Source organism: Trachinotus anak, unplaced genomic scaffold (assembly GCF_046630095.1).
Source record: "Trachinotus anak isolate AG129_WGS33_773 ecotype Australia unplaced genomic scaffold, CSIRO_AGI_Tana_v1 ptg000042l, whole genome shotgun sequence".
NCBI lineage: Eukaryota > Metazoa > Chordata > Actinopteri > Carangiformes > Carangidae > Trachinotus > Trachinotus anak.
Window position 1 is genome coordinate 690566 of NW_027273893.1, and position 15314 is coordinate 705879.

The 15314-nt window shown below is 40.9% G+C and overlaps 2 protein-coding genes across 13 annotated transcripts in view; one reads left to right on the forward strand and one right to left on the reverse strand.

Moving 5' to 3' along the window:
- Positions 1-15314, forward strand: part of adamtsl3 (ADAMTS-like 3) — a 228076-nt gene that overhangs the window by 168654 nt on the left and 44108 nt on the right. For all 6 annotated transcript variants that reach the window (XM_071472982.1, XM_071472974.1, XM_071472976.1 and 3 more), the window contains one exon: positions 15004-15299. In XM_071472982.1, the coding sequence (XP_071329083.1) occupies positions 15004-15299 (296 nt within the window). The remainder of the gene's footprint in view (positions 1-15003; positions 15300-15314) is intronic.
- Positions 820-15065, reverse strand: LOC139615136 (uncharacterized). Of its 7 annotated transcripts, none has more exons than XM_071472988.1 (10): positions 13017-15065; positions 11224-12653; positions 9199-9330; positions 9044-9102; positions 8325-8352; positions 8043-8159; positions 4717-4773; positions 4476-4581; positions 2755-2825; positions 820-2368 (listed from the first exon to the last, which is right to left on the reverse strand). In XM_071472988.1, the coding sequence occupies exons 2-10, from the start codon at positions 11278-11280 to the stop codon at positions 1865-1867; spliced, it is 1131 nt and encodes a 376-aa protein (XP_071329089.1). In that variant the 5' UTR covers positions 11281-12653; positions 13017-15065; the 3' UTR covers positions 820-1864. The 7 variants fall into 7 exon arrangements, with proteins under 7 accessions (XP_071329089.1, XP_071329093.1, XP_071329094.1 ...); XM_071472992.1 differs by adding an exon at positions 8620-8783 and having other exon boundaries at positions 8941-9102; positions 11224-15065; XM_071472993.1 differs by adding an exon at positions 8688-8783 and having other exon boundaries at positions 8325-8351; positions 11224-15064.

Below are 15314 nucleotides of genomic sequence, written 5' to 3' on the forward strand. Positions count from 1 at the left end.
CAACAAAGATCTCAGAGACTGAGGATGACACAAAAAACACAAACAAAAAAACTGAGCACACTGTGTTTATCTACACTTATGACTTTTCATTGAATTCTTAAACTCAAACTTTTAAGCTAAAATAAGGGATATAAATCTTTGTGAAGAAGTCAATTTGTTAAGTGCACAAGATAGATTTAATAACTTGTGCACACAGATTACAAACATAATTATGAGGAATTCATAGGCTCTGTATTTTAAAATTAATTTTGACAAAATTGTGTAAAATAATTACACAATGTGATAATAGTATCACAATATGACTGGGGGTTGATAAACCATTATGTTTTGAATTATTGCTTCTGTATTTCTGAACTGAAGACCTTGTCTTATATTTGGACCTGAAAAGTCATATTTGCTTGGAAAAGGGTAGTCTGAAGTGTCTAGATGCACCTGACTTAACATTCAGAAAAAGAAACACTCAGAAAATATCTGTCAGTGCTAATGTACAAACCTTCAATTTCAATGTCATCCAGTGATTTTCCCTGCATGTTGGAAAGATGTCCTTTCTCCATTGACAAAAGCAGTTTGGAAATCTTGGCCAGCTGTGTTGTGGGAACTGGTAATCTGTAGAAATCGCGATGAACATGGATGTCGTGACCCAGGAAATCTGCAACCTGGTCAAGTTAATTGTTTTTTAAATTTAGGACTTATGAGAGTGTGGCAACATGTTTCCTAAGAAGTGTCGACCTGAGGTGCTCAGGGTGCTTTGCCCCACACTGGTTTGCATGAACTCGCAAACAGTCCTGTCCTCTGTAATGGCTCATTGCTTTTGGTCTTGCAAAAAGGAAGACATTTGTGGCACAAACACCGCATTCAGTCCTTTTACTTGTCAGTAGTGAGAGTGCATCCACCATTCTTGGTGTTAGCAGAACAGCAACCTTTCGGCCCCTTTTTCCCATGATTTCTATTCGGCTGAAATAGTTGCAGAGTCTCTGTTCAATCTTTGACAACCCCATGGCGACATCTTCATGGAGCTTTGTTGTCTCTTTCTTGAAAACTTTTGAGGCGTGTTTTTGAAACCTCCCCAGCACGTCTTCGATTGAACACAATGATTTGTGCGAGTGTTACTTTTGCAAGTTCTGCATAATTCTGAGCAGTGGCCTCCCCCTTCAAGTTGCAAAAGGCATTTTCTGCAGATTTCTCAAGGTATCGGTGAAGAATCTGAACATCTTCAGTGAAGGGTAATGTTGATGGCTTGTTGTACTTTGGATCAGTCAGTGTGTTCAAGGCACTGTGAGACACCAACTCAGACCACTTGAAAGTGTACAGCTTCTTGAATATGTCAGTGGACTTGATCAGTTCCTCATCTTCTGTCATAAGTGCCCTAGAATGGATAATGTCACAGATTTTGTGTAGTGTATGTCCCAATTCAAGTGCAAGGCTTGGTGTTCCGTATGAATGTTTGTCTTCATCAAAACCTGAAACTGTCTTTACAGCTTGCACAACTCTCTGAAAGTTAGAGGGTTTAACCGCCTCCTCCAGGTTATGTACTGAGAACTTTGTGCGCAGGCATAACAACAAACGCCCCAATTCACGGAGCTTCTGTCTAATGTATTCATACTTTGTGGGGTCTTGTCCGTGTCTGTTGTACAGTGACTGGGCAAACTGAATAATAGACAAGTCATTTTGCATAGCTGAAGCAACCTCATCCTGTTTCATGGCACGAAGGAGCTTCCACACTCCACTTGAGATCTGATGACAGGATGCAGACTCTTGAGCAAAACTGCAGTGTTATGTCTAAAGTTTCCCTTATTCCTCATTTTCTCTAATAATATTTTACGCTCTTTTGAGTGCTCAGGAAGGGAAAAAAACATGTACAATTTCAGCATGTGTAATGTGTGTTTTTTTTAAGTGACGCGAAAATTTGTGGCTTACCACAAATGTAACAATAATTTTTATTACTCATTATCAAGTGTGTTGATTCTGGGTTGTGAACCTGTGCTTCATCCTTTGGCTGTTCCTTTGATGAGTTTTTGATAGAATTTCTTGAGTCTGATGTTTCAGCGGTATTGGCCACCATGTGACTGTCAAGAGGTGACCAAACTTTTGATGTGCTGGGCACAACTGGGATGCTTGTGTCAGATCCACAAGATGTTCCAGCATTGGGTGTTACTAGTTTTACTTGAATCTGTCCAGCTTTTGACTGACGAGGCACAAAGGGTATGCTTGTATCTGAATCATCATCATCATGTGACTCAGAGTCTGGTATGTATTCCTCATCGGATATGTTCTGATCATCATCTGATATTTCTTCTTTTTCTGAATGTGGTGTGCTATCCTGATCTGGCAGCAGTTCACCTCCAGAACATTGAGAAAACTGTTTTTCCTGTAATGATGAGAAAACAAATTTTAGCCAGTGATCTACATTTTATAGACAGGTTAAAAATGTAAGAAGCCTTACCGCTGGGGCCACTGCTTACCTCACCTGTACGCTAAGCTTCTTAGTGCAAACATTTTTAAGTAATGTTGCTGGTAAGATGTCAATAATACATTTATTTATTATTTATTTTTCTCTGTCTATTTTTGCTTGGAACTGCACATCTCTTGCAAAAAATAAGCTCAAGCAGCATCTCACAAATGTGCCTCACGCAGTGAGCGTGTGGCTGCTCTAAATTGTTACCATGGTTCCTGAATTAACCAACCAAGAGATTCCACAACTGACACAGATAGGTGAGGTAAACAGCTGTGGCCCAGGCCTAAGTGGATACTCACCTGAGATGGGTGGTGGAAGTCATCATTTGTAATTTTTCTGAGGCAGGATTTATGCCAGACACCGGAACAAACTGTAACACATTTTCAGTATATTAATCTCAACTTTGTGGGTCCATTTCAGTTGTTCTGTCATAGCAGTGATTTGGAATACACAAAAACAGCTAGGACATTTCACAATTTAAAAGCTACATAACTGAATGTTATGTTTAAGGTTGTCTTGAATTCACCTTTGAATTGATTGTTTGCACATTCAAATCAAAGATCTAAGCAGTACCACTGAGGCAAATATGAAACATTAACCTGAATGATATGAGATAAACTACAAACAATCTCTCATGCCCAACAATGTCGCAGTGGTCAGCTTCATCATGACACCTCATTGTAACAAATATTTAGTATAATGGCCTTTGGTGTGTAGCAAGGATAATTTTTCATAGGTGTCACTTTGTAGAGTGGTTAATTATACATTAGAATATAACACACACACACACACTCAGTTGACCATTTATTAAATACACCTAGATAAAACCAAAGTGCTCATATACAACATTCAATGCAATAAATCCTCCTTCCTAAAGGTTCTAATGTTCAGTTTTTGTTTAATGGTTTCAAAAACTTGTTAATTCAACTGTATGATCATTTTAGGGACTGTAGGTTTTGTGGCTGTTGAACTTTGATGTGGGTGTTTGTATTATTTAGCCTACCTTCATTGACATAAATGTGAGTAGACAAAAAAATAGATACATCCGTCAGTATAACACAACAAAGCACCGTATGCAACAGGTTTCAAAATGATTGTTCGTTTGAATCAACACCTTCCTTTCTGAAACAGTATCACAGGGCTTCAAGTAAAGAAAGCCTCTTTGCTTGAAACTAAAGATACTTGGTAGAATAAGATACTAAAAACTATAAAAGCTGTAGGCTACAAGCCAGATGGAGAATGGCTGTGGCACATGTCAATCCATCTCAGAAAAGACAAGAACATTGTTTCCAAATGTGAATCCTCACATTTGAAAGACTCAAATAGAAAAAAAAATACATACACCTATCCAGCAGAATTAACCTGCATTTTGTTATAAATTTGTCCTAAAATATGGTCAGATCTTCATCCAAGTTACAATTACAAACAAACACAAGTTTAACCAATGACACACAAATGACAGTGTTGTTCTTGTTTATATTGAAAACATCATTCAAACATTCACAGTGTAGCTGGAAACAGTGTGTGAAGCCCTCAACTAATGACTAATAAACAGAACCTAACTGAAGTCAGGAGTTATCAGACCAGAGGCCTGTACTACGAATTAAGTACAACACTTTTGAACCATGTGCAGAAACCATTTTTTCCACCGTTAAAACAGTAAAAGTGGATTTGGACATGCCCTAAACACACTTCTGCCATGTGTTTCAACCATGTGCTTTGGACTGTTAAAATAGTGCCCACTGTCTATCTTTAACTGCCTTTGTCTTTCTGTTTAATTTCTACCATTATATTTGTTGAAATCATCCAAGCCAACCAACCCTGCGATGTAACTGGTGATATTACTGCAGGATGGCTGCGCCACTGCTACAAAAGGTGTAATGGTCTTTTTTCCTTTATACATTCGTTATGTTATATTAGACTGCTTTAATCTTAGCTAGGAGTTCCTTATAAACTGAGTGTATACCCAGTGAGTGAGTGTATACTACTGCACATTGTAACAAATCAATAAATGTCTCACCTTTGCATTTATAGCCAAGCCACTTGAAGGAGGATCCAGGTCCCACACAGTGAATGCACTTGTCCAAGGAGGATATTGTTGTGCACACAAGGCGATAATTTTGACACTGTTGGTGAAATTTTATTGGAACATTTATTTGTGTCCATTTGAACACCAAGATGTGTCACAGTCACAAAGTCTACAAAGTTCTTTAAAAAAGCAAATTTATTTCAATCAAATATCAATATGATGTACAATTTACCTTTTCATTGTTGACTGGATCCATTTTACTGGTGAGCGGAGCCTGGATCATTTTCATCTAAAATACAACAAGAGCAGACATGGTAACAATTACTGAAGTGTTTAATCACTATTTGTCTTATTTTTTTTAACTAACTAAATTTTTAAGTTATTTGAAGACTGTGCTCCAGGATACTGGAGATTTAGACATGACAATAACAATAAAGCAGTTGCTTCTTCAGACTCTGCCTAAAGTTAGGTCTAAGCTTTTCGCTGAGTAACTCTTTGAGTAACTGACTTTTATAGTTCTTAGATTTGCTGTAGTTAATTTTGAAGATCTTTTATAGAATTACATTTATCACAAGTGACTGGGTTCCCATCCATCAGATGGAACTGGTGTTGTTCATAATTAAGCACAGCTACTGTTAACTGACAATAGGAATTTTGACAATTAAAAAAGTATCACTTAAACATTTAAATATCCAGGGACATCAGGTATCAGGTATTCTCCTCCACGACTCTCAAAGTTAATGGACTGCACACCAGACTAACCCCACAGCATAACAATTTGCTTGTTCTGAATGAAACCAGTAGACAAAACTGACCACTGTGCTTAGGACTGGGTCAGGCCTGTCAGGCGTAGTACAGTTTAATCTGGTTAGTTACCAGATAATGTTTGATTAACAAGTGTTGGTTATCAGTTAGTGACAGAACAAGAACCACTGACGCTAGCTGCAGCCCAAGTTACAGTCTGCATGTAGGACGAGAGACCTGCCTGCAGAAGTGACAACCTGAGGTGAACCAGTGACCAAACTTTCATATCAAAACACTTACATATAGGGTTAGGGTAAAACAAACACTTTCCAAGTATTCTTAAAGACCCAAGCAATGCCTCACCTGAATCACCTTGAACTGCAGGATGGGCCCTTTAAACTCTTAAGATATTTGGGTGGGTCACTGCTTAATACACACGCTCAGATCTGAAACTGACTTACACTGTAAAAAGCGCTTTATAAGAAAGGTCCTTAGATCCCACTGTCCTTATACATCATATCACACTCAGGTAACTACACACACACTGATATCTGAAACTGACTTAAACTGTGAAAAGCATTTTATACAAAAGGTCCTTATATCCCACTGTCCATAAAAATCACATCACGTTCAGGTCACACACACTGACAATGAAACATGTTGGTGGATGTCACTAATTTTGTCACAAGTACTGTCATTAAGCAGCACACTGGTTTCATTTTCATTTCATTTCATTTAGTCATTTAGCAGACGCTTTTATCCAAAGCGACTTACAGAAAGGGGAACAATCAAGGTTAAGTGCGATAAGAAGTGTTAGCGCAGCAATAAGTGCTAGTGATGATTCTTTAAGTGTAGATTTGTAGATTTGTCATGTAGTGCTAGGAGAGAAGGTGCTCTCTGAAGAGCTGGGTCTTCAGGAGTCTTTTAAAGGTAGAGAGGGACGCCCCTGCTCTGGTAGGAAGTGGTAGTGCGTTCCACCAACGGGGGACAACGTGAGAGAAGAGTTTGGATTGCCTTGAACGAATGGGTGGCAGAGCCAGGCGTCGTTCGTTAGAGGAGCGCAGCGGTCGTGAGGAAGCATATGCCTGTACCAGGGCATTCAAGTAGGTAGGTGCAGTACCAGAGACAACTTTGTAGGCAAGCATTAGAGATTTGAACTTAATGCGGGCTGCAACAGGTAGCCAGTGGAGCTCGATGAGCAGCAGGGTGACATGTGACCTTTTGGGTTGGTTGTAGACCAGGCGCGCCGCCGCGTTCTGGATCATCCGAAGTGGTTGCACTGAGCGGGCTGGGAGACCCGTCAGGAGGGCATTACAGTAGTCTAGTTTTGAGATGACCACAGCTTGTGTCAGGAGTTGAGTAGTATGTTGAGTTAGGTAAGGTCTGATTTTTCTGATGTTGTAAAGTGCATAGCGGCATGACCGGGCAACTGAGGCGACATGATTGGAAAAGGTTAGTTGGTCATCAATCATAACCCCTAAGTTTCTCACCACCTTGGTGGGGGCGAGCCATATGGAATCAGTTTTGATGTTGATGTCATGGTGTATTGTAGGTTTAGCTGGGAGAACCAGCAGTTCAGTTTTTGAAAGATTCAGCTGGAGGTGATGTGCCTTCATCCATGTGGCGATGTCTGAGAGGCAATCAGAGACCCGTGCAGAGATCAAGGGGTCATCAGGAGGAAATGACAGATACAGCTGAGTGTCATCTGCGTAGCAGTGATAGGAAAAGCCATGTGAGCGAATGATCAGACCCAGGGAGGTGGTGTAGCTAGCAAATAGTAGGGGCCCCAGCACTGAGCCCTGGGGGACCCCTGTGGTGAGGTGATGCGAGGTGGACGACTGTCCAAGCCAGGATACGCTGAATGAAGGCCCTGTCAGGTAGGATTCAAACCAGGAAAGAGCCAAGCCAGAGATGCCCATGTTAGAGAGAGTAGAGAGGAGGATGCGATGGTTAACTGTGTCAAAGGCAGCTGATAAGTCAAGTAGAATGAGGACAGAGGACTTTGCAGCTGCTCTTGCTTCTTTTAAAGCTTCCGTCACAGACAACAGGGCAGTTTCAGTTGAATGACCGCTCTTGAAACCAGATTGATTTGGATCAAGAAGATTGTTCTGTAGGAGGAATTCTGGGAGTTGTTTAGCCGCTGCCCGTTCAATAGTTTTGGATAGGAATGGAAGAAGCGAGACAGGGCGATAATTCTCGACCTCAGCAGGGTTGAGAGAGGGTTTCTTGGGCTAATGGTTTGGAGGAGGTTTGTTGGTATAGGGTCCAACGAGCATGTAGTAGGACGGCTACATGTCAACAGTTTGGATACCATACTCTCAGAGAGGGGTGTAAAGCCAGAAAAAGAGGTGCTAGCAACTGAGCTTGGTTGCGAAAGTGCAGTAGCTGATTCAGTGCCACCCAGCTGAGGTACAGAGAGACATGTGGTAGGACTGCTACATGTTACAGTGCTAGGAGTTGGGTGGAGAGCAGGCTGGACTGAGAATTGGCTGCTGATTGCTGCCACTTTGCCTGTAAAGAATGATGCAAATGTATTGGCGGTAAGGCAGGTAGGGGGAGGAGGAGGCGGAGGGTTGAGTAGTGATTTGAAGGTGGAGAAAAGTTTCCGGTTGTCAGTGACACTGTTGACTTTGTCGTTGTAAAAAGCAGTCTTTGCAGCAGAAACGCTGGTTGAGAAGGAGGATAAGAGTGTCTGGTAGCTTTTGAGATCATCGGCTAGTTTGGATTTGAGCCATTTTCTTTCAGCAGCTCTGAGTTTGGAGCGCTGTGAACGGAGGGTGTCATTCAACCATGGGTGGGATTGGTTTAACTTACCTCTCCAACCCTGCTGAGTGGTCCAGGAACTGTCTCAGTCTGGGTAGTCTGGGGCCCTGCAGCCATGTCAGTGTAGTGGGGCCCTGCAGCCTTCTCTCTCTGGCTGCTTTCAGTCATCTGTAGCAGATAAAGCAAACAGGAAAAGGGGGAAAATACACTACTGCTTGCTTTGAACCTGACTGGATAAAGATATGAATGAAAAGCTATCTCTTAGAGATATAAATTGTAGTAGTCTATCTTTAAAATCTTCAGTTCTGGAAGGGGAACTAGTGGTCTTAGTACCTTTCTGAGGCATTTCCTCATTAAGATCCTGCAAAAAGAAAAAAAAAAGATATTATCATTAATACTCTGAATACAGGATGTTCCCAGTATAACACCATGAGAAAGGTGTCATGGCTGTGCTTTTGTGAGGTATTGTCAGGGGAAAAAAACATGATCTCTGACCTGTCAAGTGACAAACAAATGACTACAGTCTGTAGACAGTGATGGTGATTAATGTTTGACTGATTAAACCAGTATTTATGAGAAATATATATTCTACAAAAGAAAATGCATCTCCATGGCCAGTCTGAGTCACCATAATTATAGGTGATCTCCTCTCCTGGACTTATGTCTCATGTTGCAAACAAACACAGATGGGGCTTCCCTTGCACTGTCAAGTACTTCATCTTGGAATTAGGGTTCACATGGTCATCATTTACAAGTCTTCCAAGGGACCCATCCTCTTTTGCAGCCTCAACACTACAAATGGCACAAGTAACAATTAGAAATTACTTATAGTTAGGCAATATAAATTAGTCTGACTTACAAGCTTTCTATCAACAATATTCATATGTGCAATAAACTAAAAGCAACATGCAATTTAATTCTGATTAGACAGTGACAATATAATACGCACCACCAGAGTTTTCCATTAAAATGGAACTCAAACATGAACAACTTAATGCTGTCATGGTAAAGTCTCTGTCTCGTCTCACATTCTTGCTTGCTTATGAGTTCACCTCGATATTCCAGTAAAAAGTCTCCTTTTCAAATGGGACAGACGTGAAGATGCCACGACCTAATAAATACACACATAACAGATAAGTAAAAAAGGTAAGACGCCACATTTAAAGTTTAAACAAGATCAAACAGTCAGAGGATTCCTTTCACTAACCTTTGAAGGCACTGATGTATTTGATGTCAAGTCCCACTTTGTCCCTTCCAGTGCTAACATAAAAGTTTGCATCCTCCTTTGAATTAATGCGTCTTCGCCTCTGCATGTTTTCTTGGCACACCCAACAAAAGCCTATATTATAAAAGAAAATGACTGTCAGGATTATTCATTTCATTTGTAGAACAAGAATGATAATTTTCTAGGATCATCTGGACAGAAGCCAGTTGCTGTAAATAACCACTACAACTACAAATAGTTAACACACTAAAATAATGTTGTTGTGCAAGTTTCCCTCCTCTAAAGTGTAGCAACAGCTTTCATCCACAGAAATATGATTGCAGGAGTCTGCATATGTACTACATATTAACAGCATCAGGATGACATTCGCTGAGCTGAACTAAACCACATTGTGAATGAATTTCATCCTATCTCTCAGTGCCTTTATGATACAAGTTGTTTTGACTGTGTATAAAATCACCTACAACATAAGATTTTCTCTAACTAATCCAGCTACAATGAACCTCCTATACTCGCCATTTCCTTATTTAACTTTAACTTACTTCAATAATAATTTTATACCAACATCTATTTAAGCAGCTTTATCTGATTGTCTTTGTGTGATATGACAGCATTATGTTCAGTGTCCTTTAAAACTGGATTCGATGATCTATTTTACAGAATAAAATTATAACATTCTCACTGCAGTGCTTCTGATATCAGAGGGTTTCTTATTGGTTTGTTATAATTCAAATAATGAAAACAGCTAACTAGTCAGAAATCTCAGCCAGACCCACAACTCAAAAAACCATGTGTGCAGTCAACTCTACTCCAATTTGTTCATTCTAAAAAAAATAAAATCAACCAGCCACGTAGTGACTTGACACACTTTAGTTTGCAGACACCAGCTAACAGGTTGCTATAGAAACCATGCTCCACAATTCATACCTGCTCCTCCACTCAGGTAGTGATGTTTAAAGATTCCCATTAAACTCAGAATTAAACCGAAATAACATTAACACTCTGCACTGCACCATATACCATTCCTTTTATTTATCCTACTTTTGTAATTAATTAATGCGAGCCAAATAACCTCTGAGGAAAACACGGCTATCTTACACTTATAATTACTGAGTCAGTCGTGCATCAATACAACGAGATCTAGACCGACGAGTAGTGCAGCGCGACTTTATCGTTTCATTACCGCCATCCCAAAACTTCATATCCATGGGGCATTTAATATGATATGACTAGGTTACCAAAATCATCGTGGCTACAGCGGTGCACACAAACATGCGAGAGGGGGTTAGTTACGTTCGAGAAAAAACAATGTGGTTAAATATCCGCTACGTACAGTAAAATCTCTGGCTATTTTTCACAAAAGACAAACCTGAGCTGCTGACAAGCTGCTTTATCCGTCCTCCTCTCATCCACCTGATCTCTCTGTCGGCATGGGTAGTGCCGAGGCTTAACTTAACGAGGAGATCTGAGCCACAGGTTGAATTAGCCTATCTAGCTCAACACAAGCAAGGAAAACCAACAACTGTGCTAATATTATACACTTCCTTCCTTATTTATTTCGTTCTATTCAGACAGCCAAATCTGACCTGCCTGTCGGCTCTCCTCCACCTGCGGTCCTCCTCACTAGCAGTGGCTGAATGACCCACGCCTAACGAAGGCTTAACGAGGAGGGTGTGTAGCCTCCTCAAAATGTAGCTCTGCAGTGCAGACAACTGCTGCTCAACACTGAATACTAAAGGCATACCACTATACCCCATAGTATGTGCCTTTTCTGAAAAACAAACGTAATTCTATTTAGCTGTCTCAGACTGTCTCAACTCCGCCAGCCGCGGCTAGTTTTCTCTCCCAATGCTAGCTATCACGTAACACAAACACCAGCTGGGCATAATCTAAACTAGTTTAACACGGCCAGTTTAAATATCCAGACTATGTTAACTTGACTTTATTTTCATTAAACTAAGCATATGGGGAAAAAACAACCTGATATTAACAATTATATATGCTTACCTGTAGGTTTTGAATCGTCCAGGGCGGCCATGTTGCAGCTTCCACCACAGAGCACATGTCAGTGTTAAAGCCCAGAGGTGAGGGCGGACCTTGGGACCGAGGGTTTTGTAGGTACTGCCCCAAATTCGTAAACCAGCCAATCACAAAGAAGCCCGCCGAAATTGCACCGTGTGTATTGAAAATGTGTATGAAACTGCTATACAGCCACCACCTCTGGGCTTCGCTGTTCTATACACTGGGACACACTGAAAATCAGGTCAACTGGTAAAAAAGGACTTTCAAAGAAAATGAGAAAATATGTTATTTAGACACTAACAAATACAGATACACAATTATGCGGACATCAGCATAGTCCCTGTATAACCCTCATGTCTGTGTAATGTCGGTGTGTAGTCAGGTCAATTGTCTGTCTATACCATGAAAACCAACATACACACACACACACACACACACACACACACACACTCATACTTATACTTCCATCTTTGTGAGGACACTCATTGACATAATGCATTCCCTAGCCCCTTACCCTAACCTTAACCATCACAACTGAGTGTCTAACCCTAACCCTGACCCTGACCTTAACCTAAACCTAATTCTAACCATAACTCTAAAACCAAGTCTTAACCCTCAAAATGTGATTTGAAGGTGTCTCAAAAAGTGAGGACCGGCCAAAATGTCCTCACTCTGTTAGTAAAATACTTTTTTTGGTCCTTACTATGTAGCAAGTACACACACACACACACACACACACACAGGCTTTTTGCCACTGGCTCTTAGCTATGCTTTTGCCACAGGCCAAACACATGTGTTATGTGTCATATGTTTTACTGTATCATCTTTCTTGTTCATTTTCACTCATGTAAAGTGTCTTTGACGGCTGCCCCTGTGACTCCAGGACAGAGTGAAAATAGACTACAATGTGAGTGATCATGATGATGAAATGTGGCGGCGCGAGCACGAGGGGGAGGAGAATACACACAAACACACACCCCTAGGTTTTATACATTACAAATATGGTAATCCGACAACGCCACCCTGGGAATTTCACCCAAGGAATTGTGAACCCCCAATTGATACCAGATATTTTATGTATGTAAGGCATACAGATTCGTTTTACTCAGGAGGCCGGAGACATGGTTCCATCCATCAATAATATTTATTAACAATTTAGTAACATAAGGATGATCATTAAAATACAATTCACTCAGTAGCAGGGTAACTGAAAGTAACTGGAGCTTAGGGGGCTTACTAGTGGTAGGGTAGGCCCATAAAAGGGGGATCCCAGGAGAAGTCACCCGAAAGCACACGTACATACAAACCCACACAAGTGGAGTCAACACTGGGAGACTCAAGACACTGCACACAAAAAGAGGGCTCCACCACCAAAGAAGGACACCAGCCCCACCACCACCGCAGGTACCCAGCTCCTAAAACAAACAAAACATAATTAGGACATTACAACTTCCAACATAAGATATAAACCATGCAGTGGCCAAATGCTGAAACCTTGACACTGGTTATCAGCAGCTCTCAAAATGGCCTCCTGCCAGTGGTGTAACCAAAGAAAAAAAAAGGAAAGTAAACTAATAGAAAATAGACTAAAGAAAAGAAACTAATTAGTGCTAAATGATCAATTCAATTAATAAATCAGCACATATATAACGATACATAAATTAACATGAAAATGAAGAGTAATATCATCTTACAAATCCTATGTATAACAAAATAATCTACAAGACTATTTGTGGATGAACAGCTGTGTGACTGCACTCACACAACGTAAACCATACCTGATTAAGGCTGCTTGGATGGCAGCTGTATTACTGAAACAAGTAATAAATCACAAATAATACAAACAATAAGAAAAATAACCAACCATACGGAAAAGTAGATACAAAATTACAAATAAATCAGAACATCGCAAAATACAATCCTGCACGATCACATTTCTTCCCATTCACACTTAAAAAAACGGGCCCAAGTTAAAATAAACACAGACACATTAAACGATTACAGGCCGAACAACAGCCAGAGGCAAAGCAGCAGCGTCCCTGCTGTGTGCGCCGCGGCAGCAGCCATCGCTCCAACAAGGCTGCGCACGCCAACAGCAGGCCAATTCCAATCGGGCCGCGTGAGCTCTCACCCGCAGGAAGACAGGGGAATCTGCAGGCGCTAGTCTGATACAGCAGTCATTACCAGCGGCGATCAGCAGGAAGTTCACTGCTCAGAACACGGGAAGCAACAGCCAGGAGATCTATAAAGTCATAAGCAACCGCTCTCAGCAGAAACGAAAGAGCACCCGAGAGTCACCTGCTTTTATAGTGCGTCCCCTTATGGTGATTGGCCAATAATTACCGAGTGATCTAACAGAAAGATCCTCTTAAGCCAAAAGCCACTACAACAAATCTTTATTCTGCTACAGAAACATGTCAGTGGAACAGTGCCATAACCATAATTTGACACCAAGAGAAATAAGTGTCTTCTTAGAAGGATCGATTCAAGCGTGTAATCACCACGGGGGATTGTTTCATATACTGGGGATGCCAATATATTAAAAATAACCTGTCATCAAATCCCTCAAAGTATGGAGAAAAATTATTTTCTCTCCTCAATAAAGTATGTTAAACTGACTCCTACATTTAGTGAATGTTCAGCTTATTCCTTCTTCGTGTTGGTGCTCATGGCAAGATGCTCTTTAATTTAATAGTTTTATCATATCATTAATATCATCACCATATAACATGTTTTTCCCCACTCCTTCCCCTTTTCAAAATGTAATGCTGTGACACGTTTACTCAGAGTACATTTGAACTGACATACTTTGTCAGTCACTTTTATCTGAGCCCATTTTTACTCAGTAATTTTACTTCTACTCAAGTAAAATGTCTCTTCAGTAACAGCAGTGAATGACCCTTCATTTGCTGATGTCAGTGTAGTGTCTCATCTCCAGTTGCTGAAGTTTCTACCTGCTGTACATTTCAACTTGCATTAGTTCTGCTCAGTCTCACAGGTCTCTGCTCCTTTTAGCAACTTTCATTAATTCAGCAGTTGTTTATATCCTATTCAGATCAGCTAGTGTCTTGGATCAACAAATGAAGTTGTTTGTAAGAGTGAGGTGTTTTTTAACTTCAGCGTAGAGGATTTTGATATTGACTTGTTTATTTCAACTCCATTGATGTTTGCTGTCTTACTTTTGACACACAGCTCCGCTCCATACCCAGAGCTGCTCTAGACTTTTTTTAGACCTGCTCTGTACACAGTAGCCTTCAGCATTGATTGGTTACATGTCACCAGTAATAGCCTATCAGATGGTGCTGTGGGTGGGACATTGCTCCAGACCACAGAGTGGTGACCACAGGCAGAGACAGGCAGTATTCTGTCCCAGTTTTTAAGAAGAAACTTTTCGGGGGCCCAATTTTCAAACAGTAAAATCTATAAAATATTTTGAAATTCACATCTCTTCAAATTTAAATGATTTATTCAAACTTGACTTAAAGCCCATATACTGCAAGAAATAAGACAGCTTGGAAAGATGGAACTTGTGAACATCCTTCCAAAAATAAACTACCTCTTCTCCATGACCCATGTCATCCCATCCTCGGGCTGGTTCTCCTCTCTCAATAGTGCAGTCACCAGTGTATTTTTCCATCTCTTATCTTTGATAATTGTAAATAATTTAACCAACTGATTGTTTGGCTACCAAATGCAAAACAACTGTTGAACAAAAATGTACTGGTTTGAATTCTAACACACTCTGTTCCCTACCACTGGGCTCAGATTTGTACCTGGGCCCTGGTCACCCTGCAGCACCACCTGTGGGCTTGGCAGGCAAACCCGTGAGGTTAACTGCCGGGTGATGCTTTCATTCACCAAGACGGAGGTGGACCTTCCAAAGGAGGAGTGTGGCAAGGAGAGACCCCACCTGGAGAGGCCCTGCAACCAGGGGCCATGTACCCAAGTTCCGGGCACTTCTTCAAGCCTCCAGGATCATGGAGCCTCTTACATCCAGATGGATGAACTGTACAGCTGGGACTACAGGAGCTTCACTGCCTGCTCAGCTACATGTGCTGCTGGTGAGGTTTCTGAAA

Bases quoted from the DNA above. Each gene is read 5' to 3' on its own strand.
- LOC139615136 (XM_071472987.1), bottom strand. From the start codon at position 10,973: ATGGGGTATAGTGGTATGCCTTTAGTATTCAGTGTTGAGCAGCAGTTG. The intron at 9,331-10,802 runs GTCAGATTTGGC...TTTATAATATAG, and splicing joins GGAGGAGAGCCGACAGGCAG to GCTTTTGTTGGGTGTGCCAA. The intron at 8,160-8,324 runs GTACTAAGACCA...TATCTGCTACAG, and splicing joins TGAGGAAATGCCTCAGAAAG to ATGACTGAAAGCAGCCAGAG.